This window comes from Mixophyes fleayi, chromosome 9 (assembly GCF_038048845.1).
Source record: "Mixophyes fleayi isolate aMixFle1 chromosome 9, aMixFle1.hap1, whole genome shotgun sequence".
Taxonomy (NCBI): Eukaryota; Metazoa; Chordata; class Amphibia; order Anura; family Limnodynastidae; genus Mixophyes; species Mixophyes fleayi.
In genome coordinates, this window is record NC_134410.1 from 66475465 (window position 1) to 66501524 (window position 26060).

General features: G+C 45.1%; 1 protein-coding gene across 1 annotated transcript in view; it reads left to right on the forward strand.

The window, feature by feature from the left end:
• The window catches only part of TEX11 (testis expressed 11), a 391710-nt gene that overhangs the window by 194940 nt on the left and 170710 nt on the right, over positions 1-26060 (forward strand). The window contains exon 19 of the mRNA XM_075184491.1: positions 19889-19974. Within this exon, the coding sequence (XP_075040592.1) occupies positions 19889-19974 (86 nt within the window). The remainder of the gene's footprint in view (positions 1-19888; positions 19975-26060) is intronic.

The following is a 26060-nucleotide window of genomic DNA, read 5'->3' on the forward strand; positions in this document are numbered from 1 at the left end:
TTTCTGCCATTTCATCTTGGATGGCCTCTCGTCAACTCAAACTTAATCTTTCTAAAACAGAGTTAATAATATTCCCACCCGCCAACAAGAGCATACCTGACATTTCTATCTCTGTTGATAACATGACCATAAATCCCACCCCACAAGCTCGCTGCCTAGGTGTAATCCTTGGTTCACGCCTATCCTTTGTTCCCCACATTGACTCTATATCTAAATCATGTTACATACATCTAAAGAACATTTCCAGAATCCGCACATATCTCACACAAGACACTGCTAAAACCTTAATTCATGCACTAATCATCTCCCGCATTGACTATTGCAATTCCCTCCTTACTGGTCTTCCCAAAAACAGACTCAAACCCCTAAAATCTATTTTACATGCTTCGGCAAGACTGATTTTCCTTGCAAATAGCTATTCCTCTGTTGAATCACTCTGTATGTCTCTACACTGGCTGCCTGTCTTCTACCGAATCCAATATAAAATACTTTTACTAACCTACAAGGCCATCAACAAAGCTGCACCAACATACATCTCCTCTCTTGTCTCAAAATATCTCCCAACTCGGCAACTCCGTTCTGCAAAAGATCTGCGTCTCTCATCCACCCTCATTACATCCTCCCATTCCCGGTTACAGGACTTTTTTCGGGCTGCACCCACTCTATGGAACTCTCTCCCTCGCACAATAAGACTCTCCTCTGTTCTACAAACTTTCAAGCGTTCTCTGAAAACCTACCTATTCAGACAAGCTTATAATATTCCTCAACCACCATCTTAACCTCACTACCTTTAGCCTGTTACACAATTTCACACAAGACAACTACCCCCGGAATAACATTGTTGTGTGACAGGATCATTTAGCTTATGAGTCACCCTACCTTTGCAGTCTGGCTGGGCCAAGATGCAAAATGTATACTTAACCTCATGTGTCAATCTCCCATTGTCCCATAGATTGTAAGCTTGCGAGCAGGGCCTTCTCACCTCTTTGTCTGTTTTACCCAGTTTGTTTATTAGTTTATTACGTTTGTCCCCAATTGTAAAGCGCTACGGAATATGTTGGCGCTATATAAATAAATGATGATGATGATGATGATGTGGTCAGTGTATGTCCTAGCTGATAATTTACTTCATTGTAATCAGTAACTAAATGTCCAAGAACAATCCAAGGAAGCAAGTTTCATCCTCAAGAGTGTCCTCAATAATCCAAGCATCTTTTTGAAGGGGTTGCTACCTTATGTAGATATAAGGCCTGGTTCAAAATTGCACGCATATTGAGCGCAAGGTGCGTTTGTTTTAAAACGCACGTAAATCGGCTCTGCGTACTCCTCAATACAACAAGGAACGGATCTGGAGATACGTGTGCTGATGTATTCGGGTGCAGGTCTGCTCTGCTCTACTACACAAGACATTGCAGGATACGACCAATGCCTACGTGGAATATACATTCGCAAAAGATATGCACATAAAAAAGAAAAACCTATTCAATTAATGTCAATAATCAAAGTATTACTGACAAAGAAGTTAAAAAAGTGTGTTTTTTTCACAAAATACATTTATTAGGATGATCTTATTGTCTACTGAACATAAAATAATTTTTTACAGGTGCTCCTGATTGCAAACACCTGTTATAGCATTCATAGGAGATTGTCATCACTAGTACTCAGGACTTAGACTTGCCCTGTAGCTGGATCAAGAGATATGGCAGAAAAATAAGTAACTTTGGGTTGCCCAATGCATGCCCCCTTACTGTACATTGACTAAGGGCAAACAACCTTTCCCCGCCTCGTTCCCTCCCAGAAATCGTAGGCTGTAGTAAGTGTGCTTTGCGTGCGAAGATGCAGTAAATGTGGCTGTGTTCTGTGGCATATGAGCCAACTCTGGGCATGCACAGAGTGATTTTGCATATGATACACAAAAAATCGGCATATATGATGTGATGAATCACACCCATTGGGGCATATTCAATTGTTGAATATGCCCGTGGCGTTTAAACTATTACCATTATTACGGTAATAGTAAGCCGGATTTCAGCTCGCAGCTCCCTGAGCCGCGAGCTGAAATCCAGCAATGAATGTACCGTAATACCGGTATTTACGTGCACTATTACCGTAATGACGGTAATAGTGCGCGGGGCGCGTCAAATTTGGCTGTAACGCCAACAATTGAATATGCCCCATTATGTCCAAACATACAAAATAAATGTAAATACACACAATAAGTATCTAAAACAATACATTTCAAATGTACTAACTTAGCCAAGAAATAGAAGGTGACTTTCCAAACTGAAACGACAAAGGATGGTGATTCCTGCCACTAGTGTAATTACGGATATGATCAGAGGGAAACAAGGTTCTGTGGCTGTACCACTACATACTATTATAAAAGTACATTACATCATTGACTTACTCTAATTATTATTATCAGTCAGCAGAAACATCCACAAATGTATGTGTGCAATACTGTTAAGAATACATATTCAATAACTTTTCTTTTGGCATAGCTTCCAAAACCTTTCTCCCTGAGCCTTTTCTGGGAAGAAAGCTCTAAATCCTTCACTCTAATACATTTTCATTCATTGGATTGGTAATGGCTGAAATGCACAAGTTTTTACGCTCCCAGTTAAATTTTCTGCTTTATACAAAACTTGTTCTTAGTGGTTATATCATACAACCCATATAAAACTAACTAAAAAGTTAATTGCATAAGAGGTGGGACAACTGATAAATCTTTTGATATCAAAGACCTAACATCACATAAACTCACAAGTACCACCATTCTGTTTAGAACAAAACTATAGCTATCTATTATTTCCATATAGCCTGTATATTTGTGAAAGTTTTACCTTGTACATTTGTTTATTTACTACAGGCTATAGACCTCTTCACAATTCTTTAATATAATGTGTGGCTTATGTGAAATGATTGTTCTCAATAAGTCATCCGGGTACTGCAATGCTTCCAAAACTCTGTTTTCTATTCAGGGCTTTGGAATTATTTTCAGTAATACACATTTTATGCCTTAAAACAAGATTTTTAGAACATTATATACATACTTTACCAGGCACAGTGTTCGCAAACATTTTAGCTTTTACCATTTTGATTATATTGAAGCCACTCTCTTTCTCCATATTTTTGAGGGAAAGTGAGGGGTTATTAATTATATTTTCACAGTTAGACTTTGTAAACCCCTACCTGAGTCCCTCAATACCACTTGCAGAAGCACACACATACTTATAAAGGGGAAAAGCCACATGGCATATTTAATAAAGACCTAGTAACTTATGGTCTGATACTTGTCATACAGTGGGTTGTATGGTAAATGGTTTTCTCCTCAAACAAAAACTTGAAATTACATATACGTGGAATAAGATATTGCATTAAACCCCCCTTCCCCCCCCCCCCACTCCCAATCAGCTATTTTTCCCACCCAGCTGTCGAAGTCAGCAAATTGGATAAAGTCATTTCAATTAAAGTCTAGCAAACTTGGTTGTCTTTGTCTGAAAAGATGCGTACGGTACGCTATGACGTACAAGGGCACGCTACGGCGTGAAAGGGCGTACTCATCCACTACACGTGGCAGCAACAGTAATTGGTCTTTTACCATACATTCGCACAAACACGCATACTTATAAAATAGTACACATTATTGGTAGTTGCAACACATAGTCAGTTATGTCGAAATATAGTAGTATTTATATGTTATATCAGAGTTACATGCATATTAGTGAAATACACAGAACGGGTTAAAGGAATAACATCATGAGTGGTATCATAATGAACCTTGTTACATATCCTACTGTTTGGTGCGCTCTGCGAGGGAATCGCAGAGTGCGTACGCAAGTTATGAATGATAGGGAATTATGAACTACTTAAGACTAAGGAATTCTGGCGGGAAGAGCAGAGCATACCCCCTGCAGAGATGACCCCCTCCTTTGGATTCCTTAGGATGAACCAGCCAATGATTGACGACCCCTTGGACATTCCTGAGACCCGGACCAATAGATGCAAGCCATACCATCTTCATTGTATTACTGTACTTGATTGTGTATATAAGCAGCAGCTTGTGATCCAGAGGGCAGACTTCTTGTCCCCAGACTTCAGGATTGAATGTCTGCACTGGATCCAGAGCGCCTGCGTTAAGTAACGGCTGTATTTACTATTACATCGCTTGAGCATATTTTTTCCACTTATTGCGAATAAATCTTTGTGCGTTGGAAACACAAATCGAGGTTCGACAATCGTTATTGGTTAGCGACAATACGCACATTACAATTTGGGGGCTCGTGAGCTTTGGAGGTTTCGTTGCCGATGATACGCAAGACCAACGGATTTCGGTTCCTCAACAAAGGGTGGAGACGCGTCATAAACGGGTAAGAACGCATGGTGTTCAAAACCTGAATTTTACTCTGTGTTGCGAAACCGAATGTCCGTTTTGCATTATCTAGGGCACGCTAACTAGAACCTAGGGACAAAAGAGAAAACTGTTTCTTTTTTCTGTCATTGTGCGTTTTAACTGTATTGCATTGTTTAGCGTATGTGTACTTCCTGCTGTGCGTACGCGAACTTCCGGTAAACTTGCCACATGGTTAAACAATCGTGTTGATAGTTATTATACATGCATAGTATAATTACTTGTGAAAGCCTCTGAGACATTATTACTATTGTTGGGAACTTTTGATTTTCTGCGCAGAAAAGGTGTATAGTGTGTGATGTTGTAACGTAGATACACTGTTTTATTGTTGAGGTGCTCAGTTGCTGTCTGACGAGGCGGATTGCCCAACTGAAGGACGGTATACAGGGCAGGTATACCGAATGCGAAAACTGGGTTTTCGCAAAGCGCTACCAATAGATCGCAAGGTTTGCTAATAATTAGTATTGGTAGGCAGTGCGATCCGGTCGCACCGTTAGTGCGAATTGGTGAAGCAGCTAGGAGGAATTATACTGGAAAGGCAGGTTGATTGTATCGACTTTGCGCTCCCAGCGATAATAAACTCAGCAGATTTTGTGGTTTAGCCAGGGTATCGAGGAGCTGATAGCCCTTGGGGCCCACAGTGATATTTCTGTATTAGGGATCCTCGCCAGGGGCGAGAAAAGCGAGTGAACGCGGCTAAAGGAAATACGTTCACCGAGGATTATAGATCTCTAGCGGTGAGTATAGCAACAGAGTTGAAATTATTAGGTGGAAAGAACAGAGCATTGCGGTGTGTCTGTATTTCACATTTGGCCGGAAGGAACAGAGCATTGCGGTGTGTCTGTGTTCCGGGTAGAAGGTATATTGTTCAACATGGGTGCTAAGCATACGCTAGAGATGGTCAGTGTACTGCCTAAGGAAGGTCCTATTGGTTCAGCGAGGTTTCTCATGTGTAAGAAGTATGGTGCATATGCAACTGTGTATTGTGACACGTGGGTCGGGATGACCAAAGCTTGTGATAGGCCTTTCCCAACAATAGGGAGTTTTAATGCAGAGGTACTGAATACTGTAAAAGATAAAATATGGTTGATCAAGTCAACGAAAAAGAGAAATAGACATAATGATTGTTTAAAATTGTGGCAAATGGAAGGTAACACGTGGCAGAGCAGCGAATACAAACCGGAAATAGGCGTGGCGAAAAGCGCGCGCAAGGCGGATGTAACCATTGAGAAGCGTGGCGAACTCAGCGCAAGCGCGCCCCCGCCACCTTATGTGGCGGGAGGGGTAAGTACAGCCGTTGTTAAAACTGAAAATAGAAAAATTACTAAGTTGTACCCTGTTTTAAATCAGTTTCAATCAAGTGTATCTGAAAACGAAGATGAACCCACTGTGATTTCGGCCATTGCCCATGCTGTTAATGTACTAGAGGCTCAACGCAAGTATGAGAAAATGGCTGAGATAGGTGAGAGTAGCGTGATCACTAGGAGTGAAAGTGTTCTAAATCTAGGGCCTGTAAATCCTGTAGCGTCCCCTGAAGTTAGTGTACCAGAGGGTGTGTTCCCGGTCCGCACAATATCAGTTCCCAATGGGAAACCAGATAAGGATGGTATAGTTCCTTTAAGAAATGTTACAATGCATTGTCCCTGGACTAGATCAGAATTACGTTCCATTATGACTGAATTCCCAGATCCTAGAAAAGAGTTAGCTAAATGTCAGAAATTTGTTAAAGACTTAGGGAATGCTCATGAACCAACCAGTAAGGATTGGCGAGTAGTGTTGAGGGCGTGTCTTCCTCCCAATACTAACATACAAAAATTTATTGGAGATTGTTTGTTGGAGGAAGATGACACCCTGACTGATGAGATTAACCAACGGAATATAGAACAAATTGTCAAACACTTAGCCATCTGTTTTCCAGTAGTAGTAAATTGGAGTAAGATTTTCACCATTAAACAAAAGGATAGTGAAACTGCCTCAGATTACTTTGCTAGAGCTATAACAGCGATTGCACGATTTACTGGGATATCCAACATAAGTGAGGACCCACATCACAGAGAGGTAGCTGTAGGGGTACTGATGGATGGCCTTAGGGAAAATTTAAAGACGAGAGTACAAACCACATTACCTAATTGGAGAGGCGTCACGGTAGACTTCCTTAGGGAGTCTGCTGTGGAGCATGACAAGAACCTTTTTAGAAAAAGGGAAGAGAAAAGTGATAGGTTAATGACGGTAAGTATACAGGCTCTAGAAGGGGTGCATACACGACCACCAGCATACAACCCATATAACAGGAAACCTAAAGTGATCAGGTGTTTCAACTGTAACGAGGAAGGACATTACGCTAGAGATTGTAATAAAGAAAGACTCAATACACATAAGGGTGGGTCACATAGATATCCTCCAAGAAAGGATTCACATAGACTAGAAGACTCACATCTACCCGCGCATATTACGGCAGCAAATGCTGCGCGGGAAATCACTAGTCAGCGCTAGGGGTCAGGTCATACCTGTAGTCTACAGCCAGTGAGGTTAACTGAGAGTCAGAGTGAAGAACCAACAATGATAGTTGACATAGCTGGCAGGAAACAAACTTTTCTTGTAGATACAGGGGCGGCCCGATCTGTGATAACCTCTCCTTTCAATCTACAGGTGACCAGCAAAACTATTCCAGCTATGGGGGTGACGGGAAAAGTGTTACATTATCCTCTAACTAAACCCGCCGAAGTTACTATCGGGCCTCTGCATACTAAGCATTCGTTTCTCTTGGCTGCAGCGGCTCCTACTAACTTGCTAGGGAGAGACTTGTTATGTAAAATGGGATGTGTCATATACTGTACTTCAGATGGTGTGTTCCTAGATATACCCGAGAGGGTTGCACATGAGGTACAGGACATATTGGACACCCCTCCAAGGTTAATGTTACACTCTCCTGTTATAGAACAAAGTCCATCTCAAGTAAAGGGGATGTTGCTGGAAATACCAGGTTCCCTATGGACCAGAGATGGACAGGACACTGGACTGATGGCAAACGTAGCCCCTGTCATGGTCAATCTAAAAAGTGGTAGGATAGCCCCAAAAATCCCACAGTATCCATTAAAACCGGAGGTGGAACTAGGGGTATATCCTGTTATTGAGAGGCTGTTACAACAAGGGATTTTAATTCGTACAGCCAGTACAGCAAATAGTCCCATTTTCCCTGTGAAGAAGAGTGGGGGGAGGGGCTATAGATTAGTCCAGGACTTAAGGGGAATTAACAAAGTTGTTGAGAGCCAATTCCCCGTAGTGCCGAATCCAGCTGTCATCCTCATGCAGATTCCACCGTCTGCCAGTCATTTTACTGTCATTGATCTATGTTCTGCTTTCTTTTCAGTCCCTCTTCACCCTGACTGCCAATACCTTTTTGCATTCTCCTACAGGGGAGTGCAATACACATGGACCAGACTACCCCAGGGGTTCATTGACAGCCCCAGTATTTTCTCCCAAGCCTTACATGACTGTTTGCAATCCTTTCAACCCCACAATGGGTCTGTTCTAATTCAATATGTGGATGATTTGTTGTTGTGCTCTGATTCTTTTATGTCATGTTTACATGATACTAAATTGTTGTTGCTTCATCTTTCACAAACAGGGCACAAGGTGGCAAAGGATAAATTACAGCCATGTCAGACTAAGGTCAAATACTTAGGACACTGCCTCACTAAGGGGCTAAGACACCTGACAACCGACAGAATTGAGGCCATACAACACATGACCCTGCCGCAGAGCCAGAAGCAGATTCGTACTTTCTTGGGGATGTGTGGATACTGTAGGTCCTGGATCCCAGGTTTTTCTATTCTGGCATTACCATTGCAGGAGCTAGTCTCTTCCTCAAAACCAGAACGTGTCATACACACAGAAGAGTCGGAGCAAGCGTTCTTTAATCTTAAAGATAGTCTGACAAGAGCACCTGCATTGGGAATACCTGATTATGAAAAGCCTTTTGAGCTATTTTGTACAGAAGCTGATGGCTGTGCAGCAGGTGTCCTCACACAGAAACATGGTGACGCTAGCAGACCGGTAGCATACTACAGTGCACAATTAGACAATGTGGCAAGGTCACTCCCAACATGTCTCAGAAGTGTAGCAGCAACGGCCCTTCTAGTAAGTAAGAGCGAGGATGTAGTATTAGGACATAATTCAACCATCTATACACCCCATGCTGTATCAGCTCTGTTAAATTCAGCCCAAACCAGACATGTTTCTTCAGCTAGATTCACAAAGTGGGAACTAGCCCTGATGGCACCCTCAAACATCACCATCAAACGATGTAGCACCCTAAATCCAGCTACATACCTTCCGTATGTGTCTCAAGAGACACAAAGGGTGGGAGGTGAGGAGACCCTGGTTGATGATGAGTTAGGCAAGAATACTGACACGCATGACTGTATGGAACACCTGAATCAGACCTTTACTGCAAGGCCCGACATATGTGACACCCCCTTAGAAAATGTAGATTTTATGTTTTATACAGACGGAAGTTGCCATAGACAGACAGAGACAGGAGAGCTATGTACTGGTTACGCTGTTGTAGACGATCAGGATGTGGTAGAAGCTGAACCCCTTGGTCCACCTCACTCAGCCCAGGTGGTGGAACTAGTAGCACTAAGGAGAGCGTGTGAATTGGCAGAGGGTAAATCAGCCAACATATATACTGACTCTAGGTACGCCTTCGGGGTAGTGCATGATTTTGGGGCCCTTTGGCGTCTTAGAAACTTTACGACAGCAGCAGGTACACCAGTGGCACACTCACAACACATAAAAGGACTTCTGACAGCGATACAGTTACCCAGAACAGTAGCCGTCATAAAGTGCAAAGCCCATACCTTTGAAGAAGACCCAGTGTCATTGGGCAACAACAGGGCAGACGAAGCTGCTAAATGGGCAGCAGGGCAACCTATGACTGTATCGACCGAGACTATGATGGTTTTTCAGACATTAGACACGCAGAAATTAATTGAAATGCAAGATTTGTGTTCCCTGCAGGAGAAGGCGGTCTGGAAGGCGAAGGGATGTGGTCAAGAGTCCTCAGGACTCTGGAGGGATGGACAAGGTAAGCCTGTAGCTCCCCGAACATACTATCCAAGCCTGGCTGAAGCAGCACACGGCCTGACTCACCTGGGTAAAGAAGGTATGTGCAAACTGGTGAGAGCATACTGGTGTGCTCCCGGATTTTCCTCTCAAGCTGGTAAGAAAGCAATGTCATGTCTTACTTGTTTGAGGAAAAATGTTGGGAAAACTATTCCAACTGAGCCATCCCACATCCCTCCTACAGACGGACCTTTTCAGGTAATACAAATTGACTATATCCAACTACCACCGTGCAGGAATCTGAAGTATGTGTTAGTGTGTATTGATGTGTTTTCCGGTTGGGTAGAAGCATATCCGGCAGCCACTAATACTGCTGTGTTCACTGCAAAGAAAATTGTACAAGACTTTGTGTGTAGGTTCGGTATCCCTAGAATCATTGAAAGTGATAGGGGTACCCATTTTACTGGTGATGTCTTCCAAAATATGTGTAAACTCATGGGAATCAGTAGCAGACTTCACACCCCTTACCGACCACAAGCCAGTGGTAAGGTGGAGAGAGTAAACGGTACTATCAAGAACAAACTAGGTAAGATAATGGCTGAAACTGGGTTGGCATGGCCTGAGGCTTTGCCGTTGGTCCTCCACAGCATTCGAACCACTCCTAGACCTCCTCTTAATCTGTCCCCCTTTGAGATACTGTTCGGACGACAACCTCATTTGATCGTGAGTCCACAAGACGACTTAAAGTGTAATAATGAAGTGACTGTACAATATCTTATAAGAATGAGTAGACAGCTGAAACAACAACAACAAAAACTAAAAATGCTGTCATCTGGTATGCCAGAAACGAACTGTCATGATGTTGAACCTGGAGACTATGTTATGATCCGCAATTTCTTACGTTCAGGTTGTTTAACAGACCGTTGGGAAGGCCCGTACCAAGTGCTGCTGACCAGTACTACATCACTGAAGGTTGCAGAGAGAGACACTTGGGTCCATTCCACCCACTGCAGGAGAGTCCATAATCCGGAGAAAGTGCAAGACAAGACTCAGACCGACGACATAGAGCTGTCACTTGTGAGCCTGTTCCGGGAGACCTAAAGCCTGCAGTTAAGACACCTGAACCAGAGACGTTGCCTCAGAACTATCTTTCCAGCGATGGAGTGGCGGTTTTTGTTTTTCTTTTGTTCCAGGATTTTCCTTGTTTTTACTTTTTCTAGGACATTCTATTTTTGTGAAGGAGAATGGAGGATGGAGGAGAGTTCTGGGAGTGATACGGATGAAATGGAGGCCGAAGAAAAGTTAATAGGATATCCTGAGCAGCCCATTATCAAACTTGGTCCAGGGGTTATGAAAAGGTCTGCTAGCTCAGGAACTCGGAGGCAGTGTGAGGGGCTATTGTCTGATGAGTATTGTATCTGCAAGTTCTGCAACTCCCTAGTTGACGAGAGATGCATCCAACGATGCCAGTCCCCCAGTACTCTGAATATAGGCGGGCATCCATTGGAGGATTATCACTCCCTGGTGGGTAAGGTGCTAAACCAAACTGAGTGTTGGGTGTGCTCTCACGTGCCTCAAGGGCAGCATAACATAGGACTAGTGCCATTCCCGCTAAACATATCCGAAGTACTCGAATTAAGGGGTGGGAGGCCCATAGAAGGGAGGTACAATAACACTAGGTCCCCTAGTCTGACGCTTCGACAATACTCCATAGGCAGATCTTTGCTGTGCCTAAACATATCTCATGCAAAGCGCCTGGAGAATTGGGAGGCTGACCTATCAGATCAGACAATGGCTCGCCACACTCATTTTAGAGAGAGACTCACAAGGTCACTACTAGGCAGGAATGCTGATGGAAGTCACAAGTTAGGGCGCATAACCAAACATAAGAAGGTATCTATTGGAAAAGTCTCTACAGATAAATGTGAAAATATCATTAATGCCGACACGTGTCTAGAGCAGATGGAGACACTAGGCATGGGTAGTTTTATCAAAACTCTGTGTGATATAATTCATGGGCATACTGTTCCTTATGTTCTCCCTGATGATGTGTATTTTGTTTGTGGGAGGAAAGCTTATTCCTGGGTGACTCCGAGTTCCAAGGGCTTGTGTTTCTTAGCTAAACTGGTTCCTGAAATCATGACTATTACTCATGAAGAAATGGTAGATATTCACAAGACTACATCACCACCATACATACACACACAGTATGAACACCGTGGCAAGAGAAATATGATTCCTGGTGAGGAACCCATAGCCACAAAATTGATTAGTGAAACTGCTGGTTTCCAAGTTATGGTTGCTCTAGATCTCACCAGGACCGCTCGGGGAACATTAAACTTTAAATATATCCAAGACCTAGCTAAATTAATAGATAATATCACCGAGATGTATGATGACACTTTCAGGTATACTGGAAGGGAGCTACAAGCGTACAAGAAGGAGTTGGTGCAACATAGACTGGTACTAAATTATCTCACCTCTATTACTGGTGGGTACTGTGTGACACTGGCCACCCAGTTCGGTGTCAAATGTTGCACGTACATTACTAATAATACGGAAGACCCTAAAGAGGTTATAGACCGGAAGATGGATGAAATTTTGCAGCTGAAATGGGAATTTCGAAAGAGCCATAATTCTTCGTTATATGAGGTCGGGGAAAAGGTGGCGGGTTGGTTCTCGTGGTTGAACCCAGCAAAATGGTTCTCCGGTCTGGGGGAGTGGGTACAGGAAATGATTGCGAGTGTAGGTAAGCTCCTTCTCCTTATACTGGGTGTCATCTTAGCAATTGGTTTAGTTGTCAAATGTGTTCCTACTGTGTTGAAGTGTGGAAAACGGTCTCATAAGAGTAAAGAGACTGAAAGGGTGGTACCAGATACCGAGATCATGGTCTGTGAAGAAGTATTGTATAATCCTGAACTTGAAACGGTGATTGGGTGATAGTTTATTACACTATCAAAGGGTGGAACTGTCGAAGTCAGCAAATTGGATAAAGTCATTTCAATTAAAGTCTAGCAAACTTGGTTGTCTTTGTCTGAAAAGATGCGTACGGTACGCTATGACGTACAAGGGCACGCTACGGCGTGAAAGGGCGTACTCATCCACTACACGTGGCAGCAACAGTAATTGGTCTTTTACCATACATTCGCACAAACACGCATACTTATAAAATAGTACACATTATTGGTAGTTGCAACACATAGTCAGTTATGTCGAAATATAGTAGTATTTATATGTTATATCAGAGTTACATGCATATTAGTGAAATACACAGAACGGGTTAAAGGAATAACATCATGAGTGGTATCATAATGAACCTTGTTACATATCCTACTGTTTGGTGCGCTCTGCGAGGGAATCGCAGAGTGCGTACGCAAGTTATGAATGATAGGGAATTATGAACTACTTAAGACTAAGGAATTCTGGCGGGAAGAGCAGAGCATACCCCCTGCAGAGATGACCCCCTCCTTTGGATTCCTTAGGATGAACCAGCCAATGATTGACGACCCCTTGGACATTCCTGAGACCCGGACCAATAGATGCAAGCCATACCATCTTCATTGTATTACTGTACTTGATTGTGTATATAAGCAGCAGCTTGTGATCCAGAGGGCAGACTTCTTGTCCCCAGACTTCAGGATTGAATGACTGCACTGGATCCAGAGCGCCTGCGTTAAGTAACGGCTGTATTTACTATTACATCGCTTGAGCATATTTTTTCCACTTATTGCGAATAAATCTTTGTGCGTTGGAAACACAAATCGAGGTTCGACAATCGTTATTGGTTAGCGACAATACGCACATTACACAGCCCACTCCTAATTCAGAGCACAAGGGAGTCTGCGTGGGGGGCACAGTTTCATAGGGGGAGCACACCAGGAGATCACTCTTTGATTTCAAGGGGATTATAATTCGGCCCCGGCATACAACCCACCCGGGCCTTTTAGTTACAGGGAGTGGCGGTTTGCCGCTAGCACAGTCAATGGCAATGTGGATAGCCTTAACCAGGAGGCGGTTCAGGAAACGTCTAAAGGGCCTTTCCTCAAGCCGTCAATATGCCCGGTCAACCACAACTAGCAGGAGGGTACGGGACCAGAGGCTGTTGCTGTGCGCTCCGGTGTACCCCGGGCTTTTCTCTCGTCACGGCGAGCGGGATAGGTCGCCATACGCGTTAGAGGGCAACACATGTTTTTCGGGTGGATTACAAGAGGAGGGCGAATTGGGTTCGCACAGGTCCCAATATACCCCTTCAGACGATATTATTATAGCGTACAACCATTCCAGTGCCGACAACCCCTACCAATGGCAATTCCCTCCCATAGATTTTGTATTTTCAATCGGGCGTGATGTTAGCCAGGCCAGCCCCAGAAGGGCCTTCCCCCCCCCCAGCAGCGATATGATCCTTATCACTACAGGCACGCACGGGACAGTTTCACCTTACCGCACACGCACGACACGCACATAGCAGGTACACGGGACACCCCTTTTGGAGAAACCGGCAGTTCAATTCCACAGCTAACCAATAATCCTCTAGCATTCAGAGCACCCGTGGGTACAGCAACTTGTGGCCAGCAGACAAGTCTACACTCTGAGGGAATGGCGACAGCTACGGCCTTGGCGTGATGATACACGCAACCGGTGGAACGCAGCTGGCAACGGCTTGAACTGTTGACGCAGTGGGGTCCGTGGCAGCTGAAGGAGCTATGTCCGATAGTGGGAATCCAGGGACCAGCGGTTAGTGCACGAATGTCACATTACGCAAATCACATCACCCTAGTTCACCAGAGTCAACCACAAGTGAGGATTCCTCTGACTCAGGGCATAGGCCTCGCAAACTCCTGAAGCTTCTGGAGATGCAATTGCTGGGTAAACATGCTAGAAAACCTTCCCCGGCCCTGGGTTCTGATGCCAACTCGCAAGTAGGACAATTGGGGCAGATTGAGAATTTAGCCTTGACGTACGGCATTAGACTGAGTATGCAAGACAAGATAAGACGGGGCACGTATGTTGACATGTTTGCTCTGACAGACATCGACAGAAAGAAGTTTACAGCAGCGGGGGAGAGGACCGGTATGGGCGAGGATAGTTATCGCTCTTTCCCCAGAAAGATAAAAGGGTTTTGCGTTTTCGCGGCCGTGTATATAGTATCTTGCCCTTCCGAGCATACAGAGGTATGGAGATACATGCACCTGGTAAGTGACATGTATGTTAAAGACGGGCCCGCAGTCTGGCGGGCATATGACAAGCTTTTTAGAAAACGAATGAGCGGTAGAGTTAACCTCCCGTTAGGCACCTATACACTTGGATCGAGCTGATGAGGCCCAGTAGCCAGGTTACCCACCCCATAAAGCATAAGAGGTTTCCTGGACCGGGGAGGGCAAAGTCGGCCCTCCCCTCTAAAGGGAAGTGTTGTGACTTCAACTCCGGGGCCTGCCAGAGGGGGACGACATGCAAGTAAAAGCACGTCTGTGCTTCCTGCGGCGCACAGCACGCTGCCACAGAATGTAATAGATCCAGAGGTCCGGAAACCAGGGGAAGGGGTTCTTCGACAGTGTCTGCACTACAGGGCCCCAACGCCAATTAATTTGTCAGAAATAAGCAAATGGTTAACACTTTAGGATGACAGACCCACAGCTAAACTACTCTATAACGGGATCCACTGGGGCTTTAAATTGCCGGTTCAGGGCCCCTTACCTACGGTAGCTCCCACTAATCTGAAATCACCGCTTGCCTTCCCTGAAATACTTGATGCAAAAATAAATAAAGAAATTTGGTTGGCCACATCATAGGTCCGTTTTAGCAACCTCCCATCCCTAATTTTATTTTGTCACCGGTAGGCGTTGTCCCTAAAAAAGCGGAGGGGAAGTTTAGGCTTATTCAGCATTTATCATATCTTGCTGGACAATCAGTCAATGATGCAATAGACTCCTCACTTAGCACAGTCACATATCAGTCTTTCGAGTCCGCCCTTGACCTGGTGGTGGAATGCGTACGTGGTACCCTAATGGCCAAGGTCGATATAGAGTCGGCTTTTCGCCTGTTGCCTCTTCATCCCGACTCGTACCAGTATATGGGTTTTAGACACCACGGTATATGGGTTTTGCCACCACCAGTATATGGGTTTTAGACACCACATCACTATGTTGACCGCTGCCTGCACATGGGCTGCTCTATATCATGCGCCCTTTTCGAGAAGTTTAGCTCATTTCTGCACTGGTGTATTCAGGTTGGAACAGGCTGCAGGGGCATTGCCCACTATCTTGACAATTTTTTGATCATAGGCCCACCTGAGTCAACAGTATGCCAGGACACGTTGTATTTGGTGCAAGCGATGTTCACAGTACTAGGTGTACCCATAGCTGTGGACAAGAGCGAGGGGCCCGTGGTACTCTTATCGTTTTTGGGCATTGAAATTGACTCCAAGGAGGGGTACTGCAGACTTCCCACAGATAAAGTCGCTAAGCTGTCCGAGGGCATTAACATAGTTTTACACAGCAATTCGAGTTTTCTGCACCGTGTTCAGTATTTATTGGGACGGTTCAATTTTGCCTTCCGCGTGATCCCTATGGGATGAGTATTTTGTAGAAAACTACAGAGGGCGACAGCGGGTAGAAGCAACCCTCATTCTGTAATACGGCAATATGAATGCTTATTGTTCCGCACGGTCTTTACCTTGGCGTTTTTTGCCACGTTTCGCATCTCGAAGCTGGTGGCCAAATCTAAAGCGCACGCCTGTTCAGGCCTGCAGGCTAAGCATGTCATATGGAAGGATGGAGTCCTTTATTGCAGGCTCAAAGACAGATCAGTATGGATGAGGAGCCTGGGTACACATACCATCCCATCAAAACGGGGATATCTGCCCGGTCAACCTTACCGCACAATTGAGATTGGTTAGGCCCGATAATCTCCCATTTTTGGTTCACCAAAATAGTTCGCCCCTTACCCGGTACCAATTTACATCCATACTTAAGCGGTCCCTTCATGTCCTGGGCCTGGACGTTGCGGCGTATGGTACACATTCCTCTCGCATTGGGGCAGCCATGGAGGCCACCATGGAGGGAGCTCCCATGGAGGCGATTAAGAACTTGGGCCGTTGGAGGTCTACCGCTTATAAGACTTACATTAGGCCTGATCATACTGCTCCTTAATGGTTATTGTTATTGATTTTGTGCATGTTTGTTTTGTTCTTCAATTTCTACTGTCATTTCCTTTCATTTCACCCCCTCCCCCCCTCAACCCCCCCCCCCTTTAATCTATTTTGTCTCTCTGGGCGTGCTACCCAGGGCTTCTCTGCTTATCGCTTTTATGCGAGGGTGCGAAGGGATTTTCCCTGTTGTTTCCCTGGTATAAGTCCTGATTAGTGGTGAGCATTCAGGGTTTTCCTTAGGTTTTTACCTTCGCCTGGGTGGCCTGCCTCCCTCACGTTACCCCCCCCCCTCCTTCCCCACCTCCTTCCCAACTGTTTTTCCTATCCTGTGTGAAACATCTGCCTGCAGGCTCGCTGCGTTGCTCAATTTAATTTGGGGTCCATGCTCAATTAACACTGTTTTCTTTACCTGCAGGTGTGCAGCTGACCCGAAAACGGGTTTGGATTTTCGGTCATTCTTTTGTCTTCTGGGCGGCCAGGTATATCAATGATGTGGCAGGAGTTTCATTTCCAATGGGCATGTCGGTTACATGGCTGGGTAGATGGGGGCTGCGGTGGCCCGACCTCTTGCCCTGGTTGTCACGACAAATTAGACAGCGGGGTGTTCCCAACGTACTGATTATCCACGCAGGGGGTAACGATTTAGGGACAGGTAAATCCCTCGCTCTGATTATACAAATTAGAGAAGATTTGCAGCAGATTCACTCCAGATGACCAGCCATTATCATCGGCTGGTCGGCTTTAATTCCCCGACTAGCATGGAGGTCCGCCATTCCTTTGAAGTCCATGTCCACCATGGCGAGGAAGCTAAACAGTGCAATACGTAAGGTAGCCAGGTCATTAGGGGGTGTAGTCATCAATCATATAGGGTAAGGGACAGGTTCACCTCACTTTTTTAGACGGGATGGGGTGCACTTTACAGAAGAGGGCATGGGATTATTTGTTAGCAGGATTCGAGAAGGTGTGCTGTTATGCTGTGGTTAGATGGTGGCGGTCTGAGGTCTGTGGGGCGCAGCGTGGTAGCAAGGCACTGCAATCAGTGGCTGGGAAGTAAGGCGCTAGTTTTTGTTTGGCCGCAGGTCACTGTCCCCTTCGAGGCAGCAGGAACTCTCCAGCCCTACAGCGAGGAGGGTCCCTTGTCTCGCCTGGTGATCGGGGGCAAGAGTGATTTAGAGGGGTTACAGGCACACTGACGCCAAGTAGTGCATTATACACGCTTAGAGATGGAGATCCCCTGTTAAATGGATTCACGGCGGTTTCGCCTTAGTTAAGTTACTTACATGTCTCAGCTTGGGAGCTGTACCGCAGTGCCCCTTCTCCGCCACCAAAAGGTTATTTTAAGGTTTAATAAAATATGACCTTTTATTTTGCCAAACTTATATATGTCTCTGTGTGGTTATTTTAGATAAGCTAGTTTAAGTTAAGTAAAGGTATTGGAGGATAAGGGGGGCATACACAGTGAGCTATTTATGACAATTGAGGCCCTAAGCCAAACGCATTTAAATCGTGATGGTGCTTTTCCCTGAATTTACACTTACCTTTAAGGGGTTAACTGTGCCCTTTCTCTGCCACCAAAAGGTTATTTTAAGTTTTAATAAAGTATGACCTTTTATTTTGCCAAACTTATATATGTCTCTATGTGGTTATTTTAGATAAGCTAGTTTAAGTTAAGTAAAGGTATTGGAGGATAAGGGGGACATACACAGTGAACTATTTAAAGTCTTGTAATAATAATAAAAATGATAAACTAGTTCCCCTGACACTTCAGTCATTCAGCACAGATAAGGGAGGGCAAGACTGAAGAAAGTGAGAGAAGTTTAACACCCTGACTTGCAGCAAAGCTAAATCTATCACAAGTTTCTGACAAGCTCTGTACCTCCCACACAGATTGTATAGTTCTTCTCTTCGTGACCTGCTGTCATCAAGCTGTAAATGTATTCAGACTACGGGCTGCCTAGGGAGAATGGACTGCTCGATGAAAAACAGACGATCTGTTCTTGCTTGAATGTACACAAATCTTTATATAAATGGGGTCACGCTTGTGTCATTTCATAGCTCTCCCATGCTTTTCACTGTGGAACGCACTGTGTTGCCTGATAAGGATGCCTGTTAGGGTTAAAGTAGATTACTACTGTGTGCCTGTTCCAATGCACTTCGTTGGGAATAGTAGCAGTTTGGGTCGCTGCCAGTGTAATATACAGACAGAAAGCCCTCAAACAAGTCATGGCCCCTTATACATTTCCCCCTGTACGGATTGCATTCTGGCCCCGCCCCCTAGTGAAAGGGGGCAGGGGTATCGGACAGCTGGGCCTACCGGTGATTTACCTGGGACCCCGCTGGGCCAGTCCGACGCTGCCTGCCATGCTGCACCCATTCTTTGGAACTCCCTACCCCGCCTCACTCGACTCTCCCCCAACCTTCAGTCCTTCAAACGCTCACTCAAAACTCACCCTTTCAAGCTCGCATATCCTACCACCTCATGACCATCTTATCCATCACCTCCTCTCAGGGAAGGGCTGGCAAATATTAGCCTGGGGGGCAGTACTCGACTTGGCAGCCTATTTTAAAGGGAAAAAAATGCAGGTAGCCCAGTGACCCAGCCCAAGGTAGTCTACTATTGGACTGGCCTAGGCCCAGCCAGTCCCTGCCTCCTCTTCCTTCGCCTGCCATCTCCATTTTCTCCCAGCTGATCTTAAAGTCTCTCATCACCCTTCCCTCTAAAATGTAAGCTCTCGCGGGCAGGGTCCTCTCTACCTGTTGTCCAATGTCTGTCTACTGTCAGACTCCCTTGTACGTCCTGTCATGGATTTTGCTGCACTCTGAGTGAGTCCCCATAGCATTACTTATACTCATCTGTGCTACTTATGTGTAGTATCTCATCTATTTGTTACTAGTTTCTGTGTCCGAAACTACAGAACCTGTGTCGCCTTATAAATAAATAAATAATAATAATAACCATTCTGGGGAAATTAATTAATTTAGGTTAATCATTGTAAATTAGTGGTATGGGAAAGATTGGCTTTTGGTATTTATAACATTCATCTTTTTTATTTACATTAGCAAGTATTGACAAACAATAACTAGTTAATAGCTGCAATGCTACCTTACATTTTCTGATATATTTTGTGGAGTAATAGAAAAATATAAATAGTAAGAATTGTCCCTACTGATGTGTGGTTTTAATCCTTTACTTTAATGCTTCAATGAAAGTACATGGGACAGAAAGTACATGAACTTAAACAATATCTTGCTTGTCTTTATAGAACAATCAGCAGAATGTAGCTATTAAAGCTCTGGAGTTTGTGGCCGAGCTTTCTCAAGACACAGAACAGGTGTTCATTTCACTCAGGTAATCTCTGCATTGAAAATCTGCATCTGACTCTACAGTGTTGATTTACTAAAGCTTTGAAAAGGAAAAGTTGAGATTTTGCACATAGCAACCAATTAGATTTTAGCTATCATTTTCTATAGTGTAATAGATAAATGATAGCTACAACCTGATTGGATGCTATGGACAACACCTCCATTTTTCCTTTTCAGAAGCTTTAGTAAATTAAAAGAAAGTAGTAGAGAATACACAAGCCCTGAAGTAGAGTTGGAAGCATTTTATGTCAGAATCACAGACGTAAAATGTGACACAAAAAAACACAACTACAGGTGTTTTGAGCTGCACTTACCTTAAGAAAATAAGCTACCTGGAGGAAGATATGTTTAAAGCTTACCATGCAGCAGATAGACCCCATAATTAACTTGATGATAATGACTGATGTTTTAATGTTTTCTTTCAAAATAATAAAGAAAGAATAAAAAAAGGGCTACCAACTCAATTTCTGCGGGGATGAACCGCGTGGGAACCCCCCTTCGCACGCCCCCGAAAAAGCCGCTACCTGCACTAGACTATGGCCGATGGACCGGTGACACTAACCACTAAAACAGGGAAAACCACAACATGGGCTCCCCCTGTCATAATGTCGATCAGCACTTCCCTTTTCAGCACAGGGCTGAATTCCCTAGTGAAATTGGGCCCACAAATATAATGTACCCCCACCCCAAACCAGCAATGAACTTCAAATACACTTATATAACAAAATCCCCGTCCTGATCAGGCTGGGTCTTTTTGACATTATGACAGGGGGATCCCATGCTGTGGATATCCTTGTTAAAGTGTTACCATCCAAACTTGTGCTGTGTTAGTAGCACATTTGGGAGGGGGGACCCTTTTTAAAGAAAAAAGAGGATTTATATACTTACGTTAAATCCGTTTCTCTGATTCCGTCTGGGGGACACTGCTTACCATGGGGTGTGTAGGGGAGCATGGGAGTTGGCACCTAGCTAGTTAATTTCTAGCACTGCTGACAGACCCCACCCCTATATAACTCCCCCTCTTCCTCTTCCTCCTCAGTTAATTTAAAAAGCCCCAAGGAGAAGGGTCAACCAAACAAGAGCACACAGAGGAAAAGCAGAAGGGAGGGATCGCAGTGTCCCCTAGACGGAATCAGAGAAACGGATTTAACGTAAGTATATAAATCCTTTTTTCTCTTTCATCCAGTCTGGGGGACACTGCTTACCATGGGGAGGTTCTAAAGCAGCCCCCTAAGGGTGGGACCACTCTGAAAACCCCGCTCGTAGAGCACTACGAGCGAAATCTGCATCCACAGATGCGAATACATTAAATTGATAGAATTTGGTAAATGTGTGGACAGAAGACCAGGTGGCTGCCCTGCAAAGCTGGTCAGCAGAAGCCCCATTTCTTGCTGCCCATGACGCCCCTACCGATCTGGTGGAATGGGCCGTAAGTCTCTCCGGCACAGGTAGGTTAGCTGTTATGTAAGCCTGCCTAATAGTTGCCGTAATCCATCTTGCAATGGACTGTTTAGAGGCTGGCCTGCCTCTTTTGTTAGAATCATATAGGACAAACAGAGAATCGGTTCGTCTAATCTGAGATGTTCTTTTGACATAAATACGGAGAGCCCTGACCACATCTAACTTTTTCATAGACTGCCTATCAGAGTGAGAAGAAGATGAAAAAACCGGAACTACAATTTCCTGGCTCAAATGGAAAGAGGACACCACTTTTGGAACAAAAGAGGGGAGTGTTCTCAAAACTGCTCTGTCCTCATGAAAAACCAGATATGGCACCCGGAAAGACAGATCTCCCAATTCCGATACCCTACGTGCCGATGCAATTACCAAAAGAAAAACAACCTTCCAGGTCAAACACCTAAAATCTGCCTCAGGTAAAGGTTCAAAGGGAGGCCCTTTAAGCATGTCCAGTACCAGGTTAAGATCCCATGGTGCTGTAGGAGGAACATAGGGAGGTTGAATATGTAAGACTCCCTGAAGAAAAGTCTTGATATCTGGCAAATCCGCTAATTTCAGATGAAAAAAGACTGACAGTGCCGATACCTGAACCCTTAGGGAACCTAAACGAAGACCTGCTTCTAGCCCATGCTGAAGAAAAGCCAATAAGCGAGGGAGACGGAAGGAAGACGTGTGATATGACCTATTTTCACACCATCTGATATGGGCCCTCCAAACCCGCTGATAGATGCGAGCCGAAACTGGTTTTCGAGCTTGCATCATGGTGTTAACTACACTAGAGGAAAAACCCCTAGCCCTCCAGAGGCTGGCTTCAACATCCATGCCGTTAAACTGAGCTGAGGAAAATTCTGGTGATGGAAGGGACCTGGAAGAAGGAGGTTGTCTCATTGCGGAAGAGGAAATCCTTATCCTATCGCCATAGAGATTATGTCTGCGTACCACACTCGGCGTGGCCATGAGGGAGCTATTAGTATTATCGGAAGACCCCCTTGCCTTACTCGTCTGAGCATGCGAGGAAGCATGGGAGTCGGAGGAACCAGGTATCCCAACCTGAGCTCCCAAGACATCGTCATTTCGTCTACTGCCACCGCTAAGGGATCTCTTGCCCTTGCTAAAACCCTGTGAACCTTCCTGTTGTGTCTGGAGGCCATGAGATCTATATCCGGAAGACCCCACCTCTGAACTAGAGATTGAAATACATCCGGATGGAGTGACCACTCCCCCGGCATCATGTGATTTCGACTTAGATAGTTGGCCTCCTAATCCCTTATTCTTGGAATGAATACTGCCGAAATTGCCGAAACTTACTGTTCTGTCCAACAAAAAATCTGAGCTGCAATTTTCATTGCGGCTGCACTCCTGGTTCTTCCCTGCCTGTTGACATATGCCACAGCCGTGGCATTGTCGGACTGAATTCTGACAGGGTGGCCCTAAAGGAGGGACTAGGCCCCCCAAAGGGCTAAAAGAATTGCTTACAACTGTAACACATTTATTGGTAAGGCTGATTCCTGGACCGACCAAGGTCCCTGGGGCCGGAGGAGCAAGATTACCGCCTCCCAACCTCTCTGGTAATGGGAGGACCCCACTGTGAATCTTAGGCTGTAGATGACTCTTTGTAAAAGAAGAGAGATGACACAAACTTGTATTGCCTGACTTCCTGATCGCTCTCGGGGTAGAGGTGTTACAAAAAAACAATGTGGTACCGGACCCAGCAGGTCTATCATGTACCCCCTTGCTATAATACCCTGAATCCAAGTGCCTTGGGATGATGCTGCCCACTGTTCCCGAACAGAGACAGACGTCTCCCCCCGCGGCGCCACCTCTGGCAGAGTAGAGTGGTCGTCAGGACACCGGCTTTTCCTGTGTCCTAGAGGCCTGGCGCCTAACCGCAAACGAGGATCTACCCCTGATGGAGAAGCCTCGAGCATTTGGTTGTCTACCTCTAAATGACTGTCCTCTAAGCCAGGAGTTCCCTCTAAACGGCTGATGAAAGGAGCTGACCCGAGAAGTCCTGCCCCTACCTGAGAATACTGACAAAGAAGTTATTTTGCCCCCTGTTGCCTGGGAATCATAGTATCCAATTTCGGCCCGAACAAACCTGCTGCTGAAAAAGGAATGGATTTAACAGACTTCTTTGATTCCGAATCGCCTTCCAAGGATTTCTTCTTGCTGAAATGGATGCAGCCTGAATAGAGGAGGACACAGATGCTGAGTTCTGAGCCACCTCATAAAGGTACCCCGATGCCTCTTTCAGATGCAAAGCCAGGGGAAGTAAATCCGAGTCCTGTAAGGCCTCTGCCAGTTGGTCTGCCCATGTTTCCATGGCTCTAGCAACCCAAGCTGAAGCAAATGTGGGTCTAAAGGAAGAACCCGCAGCCACAAATATAGATTTTAGCTGGGATTCCTCCCTGCGATCATTGACATCCTGCAGAGTTGCTGAACCTGGGACTGGTAGTAAAGTGTGTCTAGCCAAATGGGCTACTGGAATATCAACCTTAGGAATACTCTCCCAGCGGGTCACATCTTTCTCCTGTAATGGATACAGGGAAGGGAACTTTCTGAGAACAGAGAACCTTCTATCAGGCTGTTTCCAGGCTCCCTCTGCAATATCTCTGAGTTCTACCGAAGGGGGAAAACGAATAGCCTTCCTTTTGGCCTTCTTAAAGAGACTTCTGTCTCTAGGAGTAGGATCCTCCGGTTCTGGGAGGTCCAACGCCTCTCTTACCGCTAAAACCAAATCATTAATAAAATGGCTTTTAAGGTCTTCTTCCTGCTCCAAAGGTTGCCCCTGGTCACGATCAGAACATACTTCCCCCTCCTCCTCTGAAACCCCCTCCAGGTCTGAAAGAACCATAAGGGTATTAGTGGATCTAGGCCTCTTTCTTTTAGCAGGCGGGATGTTTGGGGATTCAGGTAACTGGTTTAGTTTATCCAAACCCTTAATAAATGCTGCGGACCATGCCGGTTCTGTCGGAACAGGGGCCTGGTCTGTAAGCAATGAGGAAGGTCCTGGCATAGACTCTTCAAAAGAACCTGTGGCAGCAGGGAGGCCCAAAGGCGTACTAGCACTACTAGCCACCACGGCTGCCACAGTAGACATCAGCTGATTGGACTGTGACACCATCTGTGCTAAAGAGGAAACCGACTGTGTCAGGGAGGCCACCCAGGCCGGTTCCTCCGTCAGTGGGGCTGTAACAAGCTGGGATTGTGTAGGAGGACCCCCTGCATCGCAGACAGAACATAGAGCCAACGGGTCCCTCTGCCCACTAGGTAATTTTGCATTACATTTTGAACATGTGAAACACTTTACTTTAGGGCCCTTTCCTTTATCTGTCATTTTACAAAGGAAGGCACACCAAACATACAGACTTAAATTTAGCTGTTAGAGAGCGAGAGACAGCAGAGAAAATAATATGAAAAAGAAAAAAAGAAACAAGTAATCAGACATAAAAGTTATACTTGGAAATTGTTAAACCAAAATAAAATAACTTGGCAAGTGGGAGAACTATAATATAACTCCCACTAGCCCACTTTGCAGTCAGCAATACAATAATATATGTTTAAATAAATCAGATACTTAGCCACAGGCCAAACAGGGGAGAAGTCCAACAGCAGTGCCTGTTGCCTGCTGACTCTGCTCTGCGTCCTTACCCGGGCTTTTATTGCCGCCAAAAGGCCGGGCTAGTCCAACTTTCCATGGAGAGCAGGGGAGCTCTATATCTTAGCTCCCCCCCTCTGATAATGCTGTCTCTCTGAAGTGCTTTTTCTGCCCCTTTAGCGGGGAGGAGAAAGAAAACAAATTATATATATATATATATATATATATATATATATATATGTCAGAGTAGTGGAGACCTCAAATGAGGTCTCTGCAGCGGATTTTCACCCCGATGCCCCCTCCTATGTATGAGGGGGGATCTTGGCCCCTTTCCGTTTCCTCTCCTCCGTGGATTTAAAAATGGCCGCCGGCATTTCTTTTTCATTCCGATAACCGGCCCTCCTTTCCTAATGGCAGCGCCGGTTATCGGTGAGGCCCCAAGAGTGACAGCGGTCCGGAGAGACCGCTAGTCACTCTGTATTCAAGCACCCTCTGGCTCTCAGCTGACAGAGCAGTGCCTGCGCTGCTGTTCTGGGAGTGTGCTCTCTATAATAGAACACACTCCCAGGTCTGCCCAAGATATTCTCCTAAAAAAAGAAAATAAAATAAAATTTAGCAGCAACTATAACAGTGCCTAACGCCATGGGCACCTAGAAAAAAACTGAGGAGGAAGAGGAAGAGGGGGGGTTATATAGGGGAGGGGTCTGTCAGCAGTGCTAGAAATTAACTAGCTAGGTGCCAACTCCCATGCTCCCCTACACACCCCATGGTAAGCAGTGTCCCCCAGACTGGATGAAAGAGAAATGTATTTATTTCATAAAATCAGCTGCAAGTCAATGCTAATGATCATCATCAGCAGCAGCACAAATCTCGTTTCCCAGGTCATGCAGCAGCAACAGATATGCCTTCTGAGGCACATATTCAACTTTGCGAATGTCTCTACCTTTATATAGGTAGGAAGTACATAAACATTCCTTTACTCTACTTTCCCTATATTGAAAGTCCCCTACTTTCCC